The 19,637-nt window shown below is 42.6% G+C and overlaps 1 protein-coding gene across 50 annotated transcripts in view; it reads right to left on the bottom strand.

Annotated features, from left to right (window-relative positions):
* COL23A1 (collagen type XXIII alpha 1 chain) overlaps positions 1–19,637 on the bottom strand; it is a 293,547-nt gene that overhangs the window by 15,537 nt on the left and 258,373 nt on the right. For 4 of the 50 annotated variants that reach the window (XM_083428664.1, XM_083428631.1, XM_083428638.1 and 1 more), the window contains exons 4-37: positions 19,088–19,114; positions 17,890–17,934; positions 17,457–17,519; positions 17,304–17,366; positions 17,150–17,212; positions 16,996–17,058; positions 16,843–16,905; positions 16,690–16,752; positions 16,535–16,597; positions 16,381–16,443; positions 16,230–16,292; positions 16,079–16,141; positions 15,926–15,988; positions 15,774–15,836; positions 15,620–15,682; positions 15,464–15,526; positions 15,309–15,371; positions 15,159–15,221; positions 15,005–15,067; positions 14,455–14,517; positions 14,303–14,365; positions 13,974–14,036; positions 13,820–13,882; positions 13,666–13,728; positions 10,220–10,264; positions 9,516–9,593; positions 8,670–8,693; positions 7,903–7,956; positions 7,260–7,304; positions 6,351–6,440; positions 5,078–5,167; positions 3,855–3,905; positions 1,932–1,997; positions 779–805 (exon numbers count right to left, since the gene is read on the bottom strand). In XM_083428664.1, coding sequence (XP_083284790.1) covers positions 779–805; positions 1,932–1,997; positions 3,855–3,905; positions 5,078–5,167; positions 6,351–6,440; positions 7,260–7,304; positions 7,903–7,956; positions 8,670–8,693; positions 9,516–9,593; positions 10,220–10,264; positions 13,666–13,728; positions 13,820–13,882; positions 13,974–14,036; positions 14,303–14,365; positions 14,455–14,517; positions 15,005–15,067; positions 15,159–15,221; positions 15,309–15,371; positions 15,464–15,526; positions 15,620–15,682; positions 15,774–15,836; positions 15,926–15,988; positions 16,079–16,141; positions 16,230–16,292; positions 16,381–16,443; positions 16,535–16,597; positions 16,690–16,752; positions 16,843–16,905; positions 16,996–17,058; positions 17,150–17,212; positions 17,304–17,366; positions 17,457–17,519; positions 17,890–17,934; positions 19,088–19,114 — 2,028 coding nt within the window. The remainder of the gene's footprint in view (positions 1–778; positions 806–1,931; positions 1,998–3,854; positions 3,906–5,077; positions 5,168–6,350; positions 6,441–7,259; positions 7,305–7,902; positions 7,957–8,669; positions 8,694–9,515; positions 9,594–10,219; positions 10,265–13,665; positions 13,729–13,819; positions 13,883–13,973; positions 14,037–14,302; positions 14,366–14,454; positions 14,518–15,004; positions 15,068–15,158; positions 15,222–15,308; positions 15,372–15,463; positions 15,527–15,619; positions 15,683–15,773; positions 15,837–15,925; positions 15,989–16,078; positions 16,142–16,229; positions 16,293–16,380; positions 16,444–16,534; positions 16,598–16,689; positions 16,753–16,842; positions 16,906–16,995; positions 17,059–17,149; positions 17,213–17,303; positions 17,367–17,456; positions 17,520–17,889; positions 17,935–19,087; positions 19,115–19,637) is intronic. The other 46 variants (XM_083428642.1, XM_083428651.1, XM_083428635.1 and 43 more) reach the window with 45 other exon arrangements.

Here is a 19,637-nt window from a genome sequence, read left to right as displayed (position 1 = left end):
GCTGAGGACACAGAATCATGGAAGGTCTAGGAAACAGTGAAGCGAAATGTCTCGGCATGTTCTTGATGTTACCTATCATTTATTTATTTGTCAACTTTTAGTTTGCTGTTGAAGTAGGCAATGCCGCAGTATTTTGGCCAATATACAAAAGGATTAACTGATCAATATATCTCCCCTTAATTTTTTTTAAAGATTCATAATTACAAGATTTTTTTTTTTTTTAAAGTCCGGTAGCACATTAGAGACCAACTAAGTTTGTTCTGGGTATAAGCATGCACATGTTTAGGAAAGTTTTTAATATTTAATGCTGTATTGTTTTTAACACTCGATTGGGAGCCGCCCAGAGTGGTTGGGGAAACTCAGCCAGATGGGCGGGGTATAAATAATAAATTATGATATATATATATTATTATGAAAGCTTATACCCAGAACAAACTTAGTCGGTCTCTAAGGTGCTACTGAAAAATAATTACAAGAGAAAATGGTATCAAGCATCATTCATGGACTAAGGCAAATGTAAAAGTTATTTGCCTTAACATTAAAAATAACTGAAGGAAGAAAGGGAAGGATAACATTCCCCTCCCAAGAAATCTGTAGGGATAGGCTCAAGTGTGTATCCTTTGGCAACAATATAATTAAATAACATGAATAAATTGTACTCAGCAAGAAGTAAAATAGCAGAATTTCAAGCAAGGGCACATATTACTATGCCATGATCTCAACAAAGATATTTAACGTAGGTTGGAAAAACCACATGGCATTTAGGTAATAGACTCACCTTATGCCCCTGTATTCCTTGAGGACCCTAAAGACAGCAATAGTTCATTTGTTAAAGAATGCTTAAAGTATCCCTAGTACATCTTTCATTTTGTACACACAGCTATCAGACTTCCTCTCTAGGTAGAATACATTTGTTTGTATCCCCACCCCATTATCATGGGTTAAAAAACCCACCCCAATCTAAACAAAATAGAAGTTTGATCTAACTATGTATAATGAAGTTGTCAGGGATTCTAAAATTGTAGAAAGGAGCCTACCCTGACTTCACCGTCCCCTGCCAAATATCCATAAATATACTTCCTATGGCAATGTGCATCCTTTTCTGGAAAATGTCTTACCAATCTGTGATCACCAATATGTGTGTCGCTACAAATGTCCACATTCAAACAGTTGTAACAAAGAGAAATAAATTTTAAGACTGAAAGTGTTTAACAGTGTACATTGTTCACTTTTTATTCAACCTGGACCCCCAAATTCCCCTTCCCCAGATATGTGCTGAAATTACCACACAGCAGTTCTTACAGTCCACTTACGTACCTCAAGTCAATGCTCTGGTATGGGCTTGCCATCTGCTGGAAGGTTTAGGATCTGATCTAATGGCTAATTATATCAAAGGAAACGTTTGCCTATCTGGATCTCTCCTATATATAGTCAGTGGGATCAACCTTCCTGTCAAACAACTAGGGTCAGCAGTAAAATGCCTGCTGAGCATATTGGGATCCAAGCTTAATGAAGCTTAGCTGTTCTGGGCATGCTCTCAGCACAGCATCTATCCTGTGTGTGCGCAGTGTGACGTTTGGGCCTTTAGCACTCCATTCCATCACAAACACTTTACGTCTCACAAGGAATCATTTCATAGCTGCGTGGAAACCCTTGTTATGGGGTTTTGTTTTTTGGCTCCCAACTCTGCCGGGTGTTATTCCATGCTTATCCCACAGAAAAAGTAGATAAAATATTAGAGATAAAATTATCTCATTTGCTAAAGTACTAAGTTGATTTTATTGCAACAACTCAGTGATTAAGTATTTTAGATTTGTACACTCATCATCAAAGGTTGTTGATCTGCACACAAAACAAACCTCCCTGGATAGGTTAGAGCCACAGAGATTGTAACTTGGTAAATAATCTGAGTATTAAAACAGAAGACTTACTGTAGGGCCTGGTGGACCTGGTAGACCTGGAACACCAGGAGGTCCTGGTTCAGCTATAATCTGCACCTATGGATTTTGTTACACAGTGAAGTGATTTGACAGAATACAGACTTGTATGGGCATGATAAAAAAACAACACATTTAGAATGAAAAATAATTATTGGTGAATGAAAATGCTCTGAAGAAATATAGAGAACAAAGCAATTACCGTATTTTTCGCCCCATAGGACGCACCGGCCCATAGGACGCACCTAGTTTTTTTGGGGGGAAATAAAGGGAAAAATTTTTATTTCCCCCCCAGGTGCGCTGTGCTAATCCCGAAGCTTGGGGCATGCAGAGCTCAGCGCGCCCCAAGCTTCTGGGTGCCGGCAAGGTCTCCGCTAGCCGTGGGAGAGCCACGCGGCTCTCCCAGGGCTAGCGGAGCGCTGCGCCAATCCCGAAGCTTGGGGCGCGCTGAGCTCAGCGCGCCCCAAGCTTCTGGGTGCCGGCAAGGTCTCTCCTAGCCCTGGGAGAGCCACGCAGCTCTCCCAGGGCTAGCGGAGCGCTGCGCCAATCCCGAAGCTTGGGGCGTGCGGAGCTCAGCGCGCCCCAAGCTTCTGGGTGCTGGCAAGGTCTCCGCTAGCCCTGGAAGAGCCGCGCGGCTTTCCCAGGGCTAGCGGAGCGCAGCGCCAATCCCGAAGCTTGGGGCGTGCGGATCTCAGCGCGCCCCAAGCTTCTGGGTGCTGGCAAGGTCTCTGCTAGCCGTGGGAGAGCCGCGCAGCGCCGCGCAGCTTTCCCACAGCTAGCAGAGCTCTGCGCTGATCCCGAAGCTTGGGGCGTGCGGAGCTCAGCGCGCCCCAAGCTTCTGGGTGCCGGCAAGGTCTCTCCTAGCCCTGGGAGAGCCACGCAGCTCTCCCAGGGCTAGCGGAGCGCTGCACCAATCCCGAGGCTTGGGGCGTGCGGATCTCAGCGCGCCCCAAGCTTCTGGGTGCCGGCAAGGTCTCCGCTAGCCCTGGGAGAGCCACGCAGCTCTCCCAGGGCTAGCAGAGCGCTGCGCTAATCCCGAAGCTTGGGGCGTGCGGAGCTCAGCGCGCCCCAAGCTTCTGGGTGCCGGCAAGGTCTCCACTAGCCGTGGGAGAGCCGCGCGGCTCTCCCAGGGCTAGCGGAGCGCTGCGCCAATCCCGAAGCTTGGGGCGTGCGGAGCTCAGCGCGCCCCAAGCTTCTGGGTGCCGGCAAGGTCTCCGCTAGCCGTGGGAGAGCCGCGCGGCTTTCCCACAGCTAGCGGAGCGCTGCGCCAATCCCGAAGCTTGGGGAGTGCGGAGCTCAGCGCGCCCCAAGCTTCTGGGTGCTGGCAAGGTCTCTGCTAGCTCCCATGGCTAGCAGATAGCTTCCTGAAGCCTTCCTGAAGCTTCAGCGAAAGCCTGCATTCGCCCCATAGGACGCACACACATTTCCCCTTCCTTTTTGGAGGGGAAAAAGTGCGTCCTATAGGGCGAAAAATACGGTAATAAAAACTTTTTAAAAGAACATTAAATAAAAAAAGTATTTTTTAAAAGTCAATTTTTTAAAAAAAACATTCTTTAAAAAAAGCTAACGTAACACATAATGAGCATGTTCCAGGTTATTATGGGTGCAGTATGCACATGCAACCAATACCCACAGGCTGAATAGTGCTCTGTTCTCCCCAATGCCTTGCTGATGGGTGTGTGCAAAGATGGCATGGCAGGCCATTCAGGGAAATGAGAGGCATATGTGTATCTCCAATAGCCTCTTAATCTTACTGCTGATTTGTATGATGTAATGGATTTGGGAATTTTAAAGTATGTTTTACTACTGGCTCTGTGTTACTTTGTATTTGCATTGTGATCATTTCTTAATGGTGATATAAATGAAATAGAAGAGATAAACGAAACATATGTCACTCTCAGTATGTTTACAACTTACAAGATCCTTCTCACAGGGAGCGCCAGGTTCTCCTTTTGGTCCATCAATGCCCTAAATGGTAAAAAGAAAGAGTCTGGTGTCTGACTTTAAGATATAAAGTTTGTGGAATAAGAAGGGGGTGGGGGATTCTCTTTATCTAAACTAACCTACTAACCTATTAATTTTCGGTGGGAGTTTTTCCTTGCAGGGCTGAACTTTTCTTGGCTCTGATATTGTGTCACTTACAGGCAAATGGAAGGTGAATTATTTTCCCTATGCCTGGCAATTCCAGCTGAGCTGTGCTAGGAAATAGTAGGCAGCATGACAGCACTGTAAGTGGCTATATACAATGTGCTTGTTGCTCTTCATGTTTCTTGTAGAAAGTCCCAACTATATAAACTGCTATCAACCACTTCTTCATAGCGAGATCTCATGCGGATGTCTATGCACCTGCAACCCATGTCTGTGAGGCCAGTCACATGGCTCCTTCCGACCCAATCACAACCCTCACTCCCAGGAAGGACTCAAAACAATTCACCTCTCTAATTTGACTCCAGGATTCAGGTTCAGAACACTGCAGAAAAGCAGTTCCCATCCTGCTAGCATATGAATAAAGCCTCAAATGATTAAGAGGCAGTGTTATCTAAAGAGTCACCTGTACCTGCCTGAGCTTGCCAAAGCATTGGCTTTGGAGGCAAGAGCCATTAGAGTGTCAGGTAACGGAGAAAAGACTCTCTTCCATGCTTTTGGAACCCCAGGGAGCTGGTTTAATAACTGCTAGTCTTTTAAAAACCTCTGAAGACACATTTATAGAAGTCTGTGTGGGTTGAATTGTGCTGCACTTTTTCACGCAACGCACAGATAACACATGGTAATTGCTCCCACAAGAGGCAGTGATGGCCACTAACTCAAATGGCTTTAAAATATGAGTAGAACAACATATGGAGGAAACAGCTATCAACTGCTACTAGCTAGTGTATCTATGCTCTTCCTCCACTGTCAGAGGCAGTGTGAGGCGAAGAGATTCACAAGTGGAATTGAGCTGGACACTCAGAGAACAGGATGCTGGAGTCTGGACTTAGATGGGCCTTTGGCCTGATCGAGCGAGGCTTATGTTTCTCTTTCTTATGCTTATGCTCTTAAGCCCCTGATATATAATACACACAAGTGAAAATTAACTTTTTTCTGGTAATTAGCATCTATGACAACCGTCTAGTCCTGAATTATGTTGAAGACAGACATACCGGTGGACCAGACAAGCCCATTTCTCCTGTCTCGCCTCTCTCTCCCGCTATTCCAGGGTTTCCTTGGTCTCCTTTCAATCCTTTCGGACCCTACAATGTAAGGGAAAAGCATGTTTCCCCCCCTCATCACCAGATAGATTCAGAGTTATGAACACACACATTCTGCACATGCCCACCCAAAGTAGCCCTCCATATTCAGTAGTCTGCGAACTCTGAAAAGGGGTTGGCAGACTTGGCAAGGGAAAATCAGGTCAGTATTATACACATATACTGACAGGCACTTTCCTTTAACAAGTTTCTATAAGCTAAAATTAATAATTTCCTAATACAGCCTGCTAGAAAACATCTGTCAGCCCACAAAACATATGTAAACGGTAGGTGCTGAATGGAAGCACCAGAAAGCTCTTTTATTAAAAGATCTGATACTCACTGCAGACAAGTGGACAACAGAGTCCCTTACTGTTACTTGGAAATGTAATTGCTCAAATAACAACCTACATCTATCACCCCAGTCCCCTAACAAATACCCTTTTCCATTATGTGTGCAGATGCAGCCATAGAAAGAATGCTGGGAACACAGAGGGTGGTATTTTACGAGAGCATAACCAATGAAATGAATGGACCTAACTCAGCCATGTTCCATAATTTCAATGGGTCTCCTTAGTTGAACCTTAAACCTTAGTTGAACACCACCCATAAACACAAATGCAGATTTTTAAACTGAAGGATAGAATTTGAGGGGAGGGAGTTGTTTTGCCAAAAGAAGTCACAGGAACTTTAAAAAGAAAAGAAAAGAACCCTCAGGCTGCTTGTTACCTATCAGATTGCACATCTTGTCCAGATACTAGCTGAGTTAGTGGGATGTGCAAAAACCTGGGGAGCCAAAATAGAACAGAAAGAGGAGACAGGCTGGACACAAATCCTGCTAGTGAACAGATGCTGAGAACTGCAGCAGCTGATGCCACCCTGACTGAGGGCAAAGTGGCCATTCCAGGCTCCAGCCAAAAAAGGGCCTACTGATCTCTTTAAAGTGTGGACCATGACTTTCTCAGGGAGCCTCTGTGAGGAGGCTCTATGTAGGAATCTAACCTTGTTTTCCAAGCAGCTTTATGAATTCCTTCAGGGATCTCCCCACCCCTCAGATTATCAGAGACGCTATACCATGCACTTACACACCCATTTCCCATAGTGTGTGTGTGTAATGCACCTTGTATACCAAACAACTGTATCTGTGAAAACAGTATTTAGTAATAGATATTGAAAACAGACATACTGGGAGACCACTCAGGCCAACATCTCCTTTCTCTCCTTTTTGTCCTATGAGTCCGGAGCTTCCTTGGTCTCCTTTCGAACCTTTAGGACCCTGTAATTTAAAGGGGGGGGGGGGGTGGAATGTAAGATAATTGGGTTTTAATTAATAGTATTTATTATTTTCCAGTGTTACTCTGTTGCAATATTTTTTATTTTGATTGTGTTAGAGGAATGGCTGACAATCAAACACTGATTAAGAAGTGGAATGGAATTTAATAGATCACGTGGATGTGACCACTTCAAAGCACAGGAAACTTCAATAAAGATTCGGACATGCACACACTCATCCTGCACACAACAATCTTAAGTATTTATTTTGAATTAGATGTAAATTAAATTACTGACTGCAATAATTTGATCATGTATCGTGGAGGGGTGCTTAATAAAGACTCGGATGGAAAGATGCAACATAGGATAATGGCACTGCCTTCCCTCTCTGTGCTCAGGAATGATTGGAGGGTGGAGGAGAGCTTTAGTTGCGGTTGCTTGAATACTTTATTTGGGAAATGACAATCAGGTGTGAACCTCACAGAGACCAAATCATATCAAAATTAAAACCATTGCAATTAATATATATATATTTACAATTATTGTCTCTGTATTCCTCACACACACACACATACACACACCCCACATGCCATGCAGATTAAAAATTAGTAGATTGTCAAGTAGGTTGTCCATATTCCAAGAATATGGAATGGTTGGGAAAACTGCAGGATGAAGAGTTTGCTGTTTGCTTATATTTGCTTCTGAAGACTGCATGCATTCCAACCACTTTAGTAACTCTTAAACATTTAATAGGTAGCTTCAGCCTATTACAGAACTTTAGTCACACAATTGAATACAAATTTATTAATAATGCCCCCCACACCTTCTCTCCATCAACTCCAGGTGGGCCAGGCAATCCAAGTTCCCCCTGGAACAAAAAAAGGGATAAATCAGAGCAATGGCCGCATCATGAATCTAACCAATAAAAATCTTTTCCGCCTCCACCAAATAACTATATATTGCAGTACTCAATATTTTAAAGGTGCATGATTAATGTTACATATTTCAAGGGAAGTGTCAAATTTATTTAAGCCGAGACAAAGCCCTATACCGCTTGTGACCTGGTGACTTTTCAACAAACTTTCCAAACAGAGATTAAACTAGAGGATCTTCAGCCAGCATGTGGGCTATTTGATCATTCAATTCATGCCCAATGCCATTGGCAACACTGTTTTGTCTGGAACCAATAAAATTGTGGCCTCTTGCTTCCTTTGCCATCTGCACCATGGTCTCACTATGCCTGGGCCCACAAACAAGTGTTTATAGACACTTGTTAAAATTCTTCTCCCTTTGCTAATTTTGAAACTTTGAACACATTACCCACCACTCTGACTCCCCCAAAGTTATCCAAGGGGATATGTCATGAACAGAAGATTCACATATAAACCAAGCTGAGTGTTGCCAAGCAGGTACTGAGTACAGTACAGAACAAAATACATTTTATGTAAAAGGGAGTAAAACCCAACCTTTGGTCCTGGAGCTCCTTGGGGGCCTGGGGGCCCTTGGGGACCTGGTGGGCCCTGGAACAAAAGACAGCAAATTATCTGTTAACTGCTGTTAATACAAACATTTTGAATTAACAGAGATGAAAAACAACTGGCAACAAAATCTATGGTTAGCGGGTCATTTAGTTTCTAACTTAAGTCCATCTTCCATAAAGTAGATAATTTCCCCAAGAGGCTGGGAAGGGGATGATCAGAAACAATAGAGAAAGGTGGGCAGTGGCTCTATGACCCCCTGCTGCTTTTTCTGCCTGTCTCCAAAGGAGTCTTCAGAATTCTCAACCATCAGAGCACAGCTACAGTTTCCCTTGCAGATTTCTAGAGCAACACCTTGCTAGGACAGAGGACATCTCCCCTTGGGAGTTCTGTCATCTTAATGTAATGATGATGGGAGTAGTGAGCCAAACGTAAGCACTCTTAAATCCCACTGATTTCAATATGAAATGTGAAGTATATTTTCAAAATAATGCCTAATGCAATTTTAAAGAAGCAAGCCAGAAACTATGAAACAAAGCAATTAAACACATTCATTACTTGATTATCACTGTGTCTGACATCATGCTGCCAATGATTCAACCTAAGGGGTTATGTCATTATTTTGTTAACAGAAATCAAATGTTTGGTAGAAAATTTCTGAGGACCATGATCAAAAAATCTAAAGCAGAAAAGCCACATGCTAAGCCATTAAAAAAAACAAATCCACACAGGCATCTGGCACATAACAATTTTACCGTCAATCTGAGTTTCCCTGCAGCCTGTTATAAAACAGTTAGAATAATTTTCAAATGTATTAAGAATTAAATATTTATGCTATTCAAATACTTTTCCAATTGAAAAGACCATCATCTAAACATTTTTTATTGTTGAGAACATTATTATATAACCCCCCCCCCCATTTGATCTGAAAGGACAAACTGAAATTCTACCCCAATCAGTCTCCTTGCAGTCATTATGGAAGTTACAACCCGCTAAGTAACAAAGAGCTGCTTATTTCATTTGTGAGTCACTTCCACCAGATGTGCCTGAATTTGCCTACAGCTGTTTCTAGTGGTTTCTAAAAACAGTTTTGATGGTCACCACACTGAATAGCTTAGCTGCTTTTGGCCTATTCAGAAACAACATAGATACCACTATAGGCACAAATTATTGCACTAGCCTAGCATGAACTGTATAAAGGATTCCACATTTGACTCTCACTTCCTTCCAGAGCATCCAGACATTGTTGCCTTGTCATAACATTTCTCTTTCAAGGTCCTTTGCCCTTGATTGCCCCTTGCTTTTGATGACAGATTTGGTGGTGGAGTTGTAGCAAAAAGCTCTGGCAACATGGACATTTTGCTATGGCTTCTGTGGACCATGCCCAAATTCCTCAAACTGGCTTGTATGTTGGACTTTTGATTCTATCAATCTTGCCATCATGTCCTTCTTTGTAGGCTTTCCAAAGGTGGGAAACAGGACACTGAGCCAAATCACCCTTTGGTCTGATGTATCAGGGCTCTTCTAATGTTACTAAAATTTAGTGCCACTTCATGTTGAAGCAAATTGTATAATTATCACGTTATTATCATAAAGGTTACCTTGAGAGCTTCCAAGATTCTACCATCGTAGTCAATTACTACTGTATCACCCTGTTCTCCTTTCAGGCCTGGAGGACCCTACAAAGAAAAGAAAAGGTAATTGTAAACTTTATGGGAATAGAAATAATTTTCTGCTTTTCACATGCTATTAAGAAGTCACAGTAAATTCTAGTTTCATACTTAAATACGGTGCTTTAATTGCTACAGTCTAGATAATAACTGTTCACTGGATGAAAGTGGAATAAACCACCTATGCTGTGACAGTCCCATTAAGGCCCACTGGGTACTGGAGGTCCTGCTCTTAGAGCCATCATTAGTTAAGATAACCTTGGCAGATGCTTTTGCAGTAGTAGCAACACAACTATGGAATTCCTCCACCAGGGAAATCCTCCAAGCACGCTCTCAATGTCATGAGCTATGAAAATATTTTTGTTCCTCTATGCTTTAGCACAACAATCCTATGCTTGTCTACTCAGAAGTAAATAAGAAGTCAGTTTCGAAAGGAGCTTATTCAAAGGGAAGCAGCTATAGGGCTGCAGCCAAACAGTGCAATTCTCTATGTATGTCTACTCAGTAGTAAATCCCCTTTGAGTTAAATGATGGAACCATAGTTAATTTATCTTCCACAAATCTCACAGTGTATGTTTATTTCAGCTTGAGTGTTTATTTTAGCAAGCTAAGGAAAGAACAAAAGTAATTCATACCCTTGGCCCAATGTGTCCATCTGCTCCTCTTTCACCAGGTTCACCCTGAAAATAAATGTTTGTTACTCTAAAATATTGATTCAGAGACAAGATACGTCACATATCTATGTGTCTTGAGGAGCACAGCATAAGCAATAGCAGGCTTAAAAGACCTTCACACAATCCAGCTGCAAAACAAATCAGCCAAATCAGATACAAGATAATAAAACCGCCCTGCAGGTTTTAGTGTAACAATATGCACACCACACTGCTGCAAAACCAACTAACTTTTGAACAAGAAATTAGCCTGGCATATAAACCTAATCATGTCACGATTATACTTTTGCTTTCACATATTGTATTTTGTGCTTGCATTGTTTACACTGTCAAATATTTCTTTTTGTAATCTCTGTAGTTTATGAAAAATTAACATGGCAAGTAGCAAAAAGACACTCTAGCACGTCAAATCTTTATAAATTAAGATAGTTGCCACATTTACTGTAGGTATTCTGAAACACTACGTTCTTCAGTTTTTCCAGCATAAAAAGAGCTATAACCTAATAAAGAGGAAGGTAAATTTGATGCAGACTTCATGAAATACAGATTAGCTCTAAAGGATTAACAACTTGTCTAAATGGACATAGCATAAACAAATGTTTCCCTTTCTTCAAGAAGAAGACTCATGAAAAATTACATAATCAGTTCTAAAATATTTTATCTTGGAATGACCAAAGAGGCAATTAAAAGAACACTCTTTTCCCATCTTCCTAACTGATTGAACAGAGAAGCATACCAATGAACGTTGCACTGGTTCAAGCCATACATTTTTGTCCCCTCTGCTGGCTTGCTCCACTTCCTCCTTTAGTGGGGAAAAGCTATTAAGTTCAGCTGGGTGGGTGCTTCAGAAAGCAAGAAAGGTATCACCATTATGGTCATATGTCAGGGGCATCTAGCTCAATGCAGCTGGCCAGTTTACTGTTTTATCATTTCATATCACACCTATCTTCTTTCCTGGAAGACTGAAAAAGTAGGAGGCTTAAATGAGACCTGCTGTTCCTACAGTAATGCAGTTTTGTGTGCATCATGGCAGGTTTTTAAGAATGCAAATTGTAATTGCTTGGTGGCCAGGATAATTACCAGAGGCAATATGGAGAGGGAATTTAATTCTGCTGTGGTCCAGGGAAAACAATCCTCTTCTGTATCTGGTATTTTATTTCAAAGGAGCTCAGTTGGTTAGAGCCTGGTGCTGATAACGCCAAGTTTGCAAGTGCGATCCCTGTATGGGACAGTTGCATATTCCTGCATTGCAGGGGGTTGGACTAGATGATCCTTAGGGTCCCTTCCAACTCTACAGTTCTAGGATTCTATGAATCAAATAGGGATTATCAGAGGCGATTTCCTCAGCCCCTCAGCAGAGGAAGAAAGGGTTAGATTCTTTCTCCATATTAGCTCTGACATTACTAATTATCAACAACCCCCCCCCCCCCGAAGCAATTTGCATTGCAAAAAACTTGCAGGTTAAATGCAAATACACTTTTAACTCAAGTCTAGACTGGGCATCCTTCTTAAATGGAGATTATGATTTATTTATATTTCATCTATAGGTCTTCATTTTGCTTTGAGCCTGACATTCAGAATAGAATAGGGGTCACCACCCCTTTTGGGTTTGTGGGCACAGTTGCAATCTGAAGAAATTTCAATTTTTTTTCCTCCAAGCCTATTTTTTGGGGGTGGGCAGTGGAAGCAAGAGCACCCCAGCTGTAATCTCCAGAAAGATCCTCCCCACAAAAATCCCTCTATGTTGGACACTGCATTGGTGACCCATGGATCAGAAAATTTTCAGGTAATAAAGAAACCTGCAGCTCATATGATACAATGCCCTAGAAGAGGCTGATTACAGATACAGTGTGGTGTAGTGGTTAAGAGCGGTGGACTCGTAATCTGGTGAACCGGGTTCGTGTCCCCACTCCTCCACATGCAGCTGTTGGGTGACTTTGGGCTAGTTACACTTCTCTGAAGTCTCTCAGCCCCACTCACCTCACAGAGTGTGCTTGTTGTGGGGGAGGAAGGGAAAAGGAGATTGTGAGCTGCTTTGAGACTCCTTAGGGTAGTAATAAAGCAGGATATCAAATCCAAACTCCTCTTCTTCTCTTTTATTTTTTGGAAAAGGACTCCCAACTCTTGAAAATATTTCAGTTCTCTATTTTCCTTGGGCTAATGTTATGCTGATCATGCGAAACAAATGTACTTATGCTATTTTACATTCCATCCTGATTTCATGATACAGTATTTCCAAACTAACCTATTTGCTTCTTCCTGTTACCAGAGCAAATAAACATGCCATCTATGAAATAATGTCGTTTGCTGTAGGGACTTTTAAAATTTGTACACTCTGTTGTCATTTCCTGTACTGGTAATCAAATTATTGAATTACTATGCATTAAATTAATTAGCAGATTCGTGTTTGTGTGTGTTTTTTTTACTCTGCATGTCTTTATGTTAGAATGATTCTACATTTTATTTCATAAAAAATTAATGCAGTATTGTTTTTTATCCTGTATTAGCAGAGAAAATGAACGTTCTATCTCAATTTGCCTTAATCTGGCAGTTTTTGTTCTAATTTAATGGTGCCTGGTGTGGAGGACAGAGCTCCATAAGTGCAGGATAAAACGTTCAAAGAGCCAGGGTTTGAGGTCACTAGGTATGGGAAGTTGGATGTGCAGCACCAGAAGCCCTGCGAGCACACTAGCAATTTCTGATAGCTATGTGCCAATACCAGCCAAAGCTCATTCCATCGCCATCCTCCCATGTGGAAATCCAAGTGCATACAGCTCTTTAAACCACACTAGCTGCCCTGCTTTTCAGCATTCACCATCACATAGACAAAAGGGCTCAAGCTGTCTCACCAATTCAACATGAAACGGAATTTCATGTGAACCCGGACCTCACCATTTCACAGTAAGCATGCAAATACCCTGCTCTGCACCATTCATGTCTTGTGCGTGTTCCAAAAGTAAAACATACACCGAGAATCATATGGAAAGGAAGAGGCTTGGGAGGGGAAGGAGTTACATAAGAAAAGAAGCAGTTGGGGGGCAGATTAAGCAGGACCCTCCCAACATCGCTCTGATCCAAAATGGTCATCATCCTGAAACAAAAATGACCACCTGTGTTTTGATGCATACATTTGATTACCATAGTTCATTTTGCTCTCTGTTACCAAGCAGGGTTAATACTAGTCTTGGGCTATGATCCAAGGGAAGTCTTCTACATGTGGACTTTTTCAGCTACAAAAGTTTTCTTCAAACATCTGATAAGCTGCTCCTGAATGTTGGAGAGCATGGCAGTGAAACATCCCATTAGATGTGAGGGGATGCTGCTGTAAATGCAAGTTGCAATTTCATTGCGAATGAAGCATTTTGCATGTTCATATCCAGACCTTACTATCCTTCCCATTTGATACTTACCTTTGGCCCTGGCAGACCATTTATTCCATTCACTCCTATTGGGCCAACACTTCCTGGTTCTCCCTGTAATGTTTGAAGGAGGTGGAATGGAACACTCTCAGTTTCTAAGCAGGCCAGGTGCTAGTCTCACTATCCTTTCCAATGTGATACTTACCTTTGGCCCTGGAAGGCCACCTGTGCCTTTCTCTCCTGTTGGGCCAACACTTCCTGGGTCTCCCTGTAAAGTTTGAGAGAGGTGCAATGGACAACTCTCAGTTTCTAAGCAGGCCAGGTGCTAGTCTTACTATTCTTTCCCATGCGCCACTTACCTTTGGCCCTGGTAGACCATCTGTGCCTTTTTCTCCTGTCGGGCCAGGGCTTCCGGGTTCTCCCTGAAATGTTTGAAAGAGGTGCAATGGAAAAGTTCCAGGGCTGGATCCAGATTCTGCTAGCAGAAGCCCGCACAAGGCATTCTACTAGCACAATTTCCTTCCCTCTCCTCCCCCTGTGCCCTGCCATTGGCTGGAGTGGGTGGGAGAACCCCCAGATCAGTGGGGAGAGGGTAGGAGAGGGGAGATTGTTTTGTTAAGCAAGCAGATATGCTTGCATTGATATGAATGATGCCTAACCTCACTATCCTTTTCCATATGCTGCTTACCTTTGGCCCTGGTAGCCCATCAATGCATTTGTCTCCTACTGAGCCATTGCCTCCTGGTTCTCCCTGTAATATTTAAAGGAGGTGCAATGGAAAACGCAGTTTCTAATCAGGGCATGCTCTAATCTTACTATCCTTTCCCATGCGTTGCTTACCTTTGGCCCTGGTAGACCATCTATGCCTTTCTCTCCTATTGGACCAGGGCTTCCTGGTTCACCCTGCAATGTTTGAAAGACGTGAAATGGAAAATTCTCAATTTTTAAGCAGGGCAATAAGACCAGTACAAGCAGCTGGACATCTGGGAGGCTGGGTAAGAAGAGTCACCACCACTGCCATCCTCAGCACTGCCCTCTGTTTCTGTCAGCCTCCTCTGGAGGACAGATGAGGAAGCCAGATGTGAACCATCTAGTTAAAAGACCATTCTTCTGCTGTACTGTATTTATTGTCCGTTAACTTTCATTTTGCTCTAAGGCGTTAGGTCTAGATTATATTTTTGTAATATTGAAGACAGTATATTCTACGTTTGTTGCTGAATTGTTGTTGTCTTTACAAAACTGCTTTCTCCCCAATCAATGTTTTGCAGTTTAATAGGAAAAAGGGAATTTGTTGTAAGCTGCTTTAGGAACAGCTCACTGTGCAAAGGTGCCATATACATAAACTTAAATGAACTAAACAACCTTACAATCTTTCCCGTGCTCTGCTTACCTTCGGCCCTGCTAGACCATCTAAGCCTTTCTCTCCCATTGGGCCAATGCTTCCGGGTTCTCCCTATAATGTTCGAAAGAGATGCAGTGGAAAACTCTCAGTTGGTAAGCAGGGCATAGGCTAATCTTAGCATTCTTCTCCATGCACTGCTTACCTTAGGCCCTGGTAGCCCATCTATGCCTCTCTCTCCCACTGAGCCAGCGCTTCCTCGTTTTCCCTGTGGTGTTTAAGGAAGGGCAATGGAACTCTCAGTTTCTGAGCAGGTATCATCAAGTCTTAGTATATTTTCTGATGTGCTGCTTACCCTTGCTCCTGGTTGCCCTTTTATGCCTTTTTCCCCAGTCTGACCAATGCTTCCTGGATTTCCCTGTAGTGTTTGAAAGAGGTGCAATGGAAGACTTTAAGTTTTCAAGCAGGGCATGTGCTAAATCTTAGCCGTCATTCCCATGCACTGCTTACCTTTGGCCCTGGTAGCCCATCCAGGCCTCTCTCCCCTGTTGGGCCAATGCTTCCCCGGTTTCCCTGTCAATTTTGAAAGAGGGAGAATGGAAAAACTTGGTTTCTTAGCAGGCTATGTGCTTAGGATCTTGTTATCCTTTCCCATGTAATACCCACCTTTGGCCCTGGTAGACCACTCACGCCTCTTTTTCCCACAGGGCCAATGTTTCCTGGTTCTCCCTGTATTATTTGAAAGAGGTGCAATAGGAAACTCTAAGTATCTAAGTATGGATTGTGCTAATCTTAGCATTCTTTCCCATGCTCTGCTTACCTTTGCCCCTGGTAGACCATCTATGCCTCTCTCCCCTACTGGGCCAGGACTTCCTGGTTCTCCCTATAGTGTTTTAAAAAAGGTGCAATGGAAAACTCTGTTTCTTAACAAGACATGTGCTAGTCTTTTATCAACTCCCATGTGCTCCTTACCATTGGCCCTGGTAGACCATTTATGCCTCTCTCCCCTACTGGGCCAGGACTTCCTGGTTCTCCCTGTAGTGTTTTAAAAAAAGGTGCAATGGAAAACTCTGTTTCTTAACAAAACATGTGCTAGTTTTTTATCAACTCCCATGTGCTCCTTACCATTGGCCCTGGTAGACCATCTATGCCTCTCTCCCCTACTGGGCCAGGACTTCCTGGTTCTCCCTGTAGTGTTTAAAAGAGGTGCAATGGAAAACTCTGTTTCTTAACAAAACATGTGCTAGTTTTTTATCAACTCCCATGTGCTCCTTACCATTGGCCCTGGTGGACCATCTATGCCTCTCTCCCCTACTGGGCCAGGACTTCCTGGTTCTCCCTGGAGTGTTTAAAAGAGGTGCAATGGAAAACTCTGTTTCTTAACAAAACATGTGCTAGTTTTTTATCAACTCCCATGTGCTCCTTACCATTGGCCCTGGTGGACCATCTATGCCTCTCTCCCCTACTGGGCCAGGACTTCCTGGTTCTCCCTGGAGTGTTTAAAAGAGGTGCAATGGAAAACTCTCAGTTGCTCACCAAGGAAAGTGCTAGCCTTTTTATCCTTTCTCATGTACTGCTTACCTTTGCCCCTGGTAGACCATCTATGCCTCTCTCCCCTACTGGGCCAGGACTTCCTGGTTCTCCCTGTAGTGTTTTAAACAGGTGCAATGGAAAACTCTCAGTTTCTCACCAAGGCAAGCACTAGCTTTTTTTATTCTTTCCCATGCACTGCTTACCTTTGGCCCTGGTAGACCATCTATTCCTTTGTCTCCCATTGGGCCAACACTTCCTGGTTCTCCCTGGAGAGTTTATAAGAGGTGTAATGGAAAAATTTCAGTTTCTGAACAAGACATGTGCTAGTCTTTTATCCATTCCCATGTGTTCCTTACCTTTGGCCCTGGCAGACCATCTATTCCTTTATCTCCCATTGGGCCAACGCTTCCTTGTTTTCCCTGTAGCATTCAAAAGAAGTGCAAAGAACACACTCATTTTCTAAGAAGGGTGTTCATCAGTTTTACTGTACCATTCAAGAAGATGCTTACCTTTGGCCCTGGTAGACCATCTGTTCCTTTCTCTCCCATTGGGCCAGCACTTCCTGGTTCTCCCTGTAATGTTTGAAAGAGGTGTAGTGGAAAACTCTCAGTTTCTAAGCAGGCCAGGTGCTAGTCTTACTATTCTTTCCCATGCACCACTTACCTTTGGCCCTGGTATACCATCTTTGCCTTTGTCTCCCATTGGGCCAGGGCCTCCAGGTTCCCCCTGTAGTGTTTAAAAAAGGTGGAGTGGAAAACCCTTAGTTTTTGAGCAAGGCAAGTGCCAGCCTTTTTATGCTTTCCCATGCGCTGCTTACCTTTGGCCCTGGTTTACCGTCTATGCCTTTGTCTCCCATTGGGCCAACGCTTCCTTGTTTTCCCTGTAGCGTTCAAAAAAAGTGCAAAGAACACTCTCATTTTCTAAGAAGGGTGTTCATCAGTTTTACTGTACCATTCAAGGAGATGCTTACCTTTGGCCCTGGTAGTCCTTCATTGCCCTTCTCGCCTATGGGCCCAATACTTCCTTGTTCTCCCTGAGATTAATACAAATTAAGGTGAACATTACAATCTTGCTTTCACCCCAAAGTCCAAATATTGAGCATCCTTCAAAAAGAATTCAGGCTCTAAATGACAGTCTTTAAACACGGTACAGCTGTTCTGATGGCTATTCAAGCTATTCTTTAAGAATGGTTGAGCCCCATAGGACCAAAGTGAAAGGGAAAAACAATCTTTAATTTCTGATTCAGTTTGCTCTATGTAGTGTAGAATATGACTCTCAATCACCAAAAATATTTAGGATTGAAATTTAACACGATCAGCCTGTATGCCAATACTGCATTGATTCTACTTTGTTACCCATAATATATATGATTGGGGGCGGGGAGCTACAAAAAGGAAGTTTACCTTTGGCCCTTGAATCCCTGGTTCTCCTGGGATTCCAGCATCACCCTGATGAAATAGAACACACATAGGTGACACTGAAATACAAAAGTGCATTAAGTTTCCCAGGGTCAATGCTGGCAGAAGCTCAACAGTTCACACTGTAAGCCTAACCAGAAAAGCAACTGCCAAATATTTTTGATCCAGAAGTTGGGACTTAATTTCTAATACTTAATTTGTAACTGTTCAGAAGAGAGAAAGAGAGATTTCATTTATTAGCTCAGAGTAGTCTTATTTGCAGTGTGGATAAATCATGAAGACATCACTCATGATCTGTGGAACACACTGAAATGTAATCCTTAAACGTGTTTCCTAAAAATACTGTAGCCATAGGTTATGTGCAGTTCTGAACAGCATGAATTAATAATAAAGTGTTTTCCAACTTGGCCACAGCTACTTGGTGGCCCTTCTAAGGTCCATTATATGGAAAAGGATCTTTAGCTAACACAATCCAAAATAAATACACACATATCCTGCCCCCGACTCAGCTGCCTTGGAGAAATATATACAGATATTTGCTTCTTAAAACTCCAGTCCAGATATTAGCAAACCACTCCATTTGGACAGTTTCTAGAGGGGTAGCTGTGATCACTTCTTGCAGCAAGAATGGCAGAGTCTTGTTACACCTTAAAGACTGTTGTGGCAGAAGCTTTCATGTACTGGATCAGCTTCAGGGATACAACAGCACAGAGTGAATAATGTTTGATCTATCATATCCATGGATGGGTGAGCCCCATGTGATTAGCCCTGATTACAATGCAATAGTTACACAACTCCCCTGTAGTTTGGGATGTTGGTGGATGCTACTGAAATCTCAAGAGCTTTGCTCCTCCTTTGCTCATTCTGCTGCTGCGCTGGGCAAGAAACAAACCACAGTCTGCTCTGGATCAGAGGATTGCTTTGCACTATTGTATTGTTGGTTTTTTTTGTTTTTTGTTTTTAAAAAGGTTATTTTAAATGTGTTTAGTAGTTTTAACTGCCATGTTATTTTACTTTCAAGTTGGAGATATTTTGTGACTCTGTTGTGATAACTGAGTTGTGAGGTAGAAATAAATAGATAGATAGATGATAGATAGATAGATGGACAGACAGACAGATAGGGTTGGGAACATGATGTTTCAATGCAGATAGCATTTGAAAGAAAGAAACATAAATAACTTACTTTTCCTCCTGGAATACCAGGCTCACCCTTCAAAACAAATAAGTGAAGCACGTTATGTTTGACTTAAAAATATCAGGAATGAAAACATTTTTTTTCCAATGTCTAGGAAATGTTACAAATAAAATTGTACCGTTTTCAAAACAAAACAAAACAAAACAAAACAAAACGCAGCCAAGCTCATTAAAAATGTTGCTGGGCTGTCAATCTTTTTGGGGCCCAAAGGTCCATTTGCAATTTAGAGGAAGCGACATGGGCACCTCTATAAAATGGCTGTTGGGTGTAACCAGTCCCAAAACTTAAATAGAAACACAATACCTGAGGCCATCCAACGTAGCTGAATGTTGGAAGATTCAGAAAAAGGAAACACTTTTTCATACAATGCATAGTTAAAACTATGGAATTCCTTACCGCAAGCTTTAAAAGGGAATTATTGGGGTAGGGAGAGAGAAAGCCCCACTGCACAAACAGAAGCCCTTGTGCTGACAGGACTCACTAGCTGAATCCTGCCCACTATGATTATTACCCTTTCCTCACCTGCAGGTCTCAGGGT

Source organism: Podarcis tiliguerta, assembly GCF_965153285.1.
Source record: "Podarcis tiliguerta genome assembly, chromosome: 2".
In the NCBI taxonomy this organism is placed as follows: domain Eukaryota; kingdom Metazoa; phylum Chordata; class Lepidosauria; order Squamata; family Lacertidae; genus Podarcis; species Podarcis tiliguerta.
The sequence above is the reverse complement of the archived record's forward strand: the minus strand, read 5'-3'. Positions and strand labels throughout refer to the sequence as shown.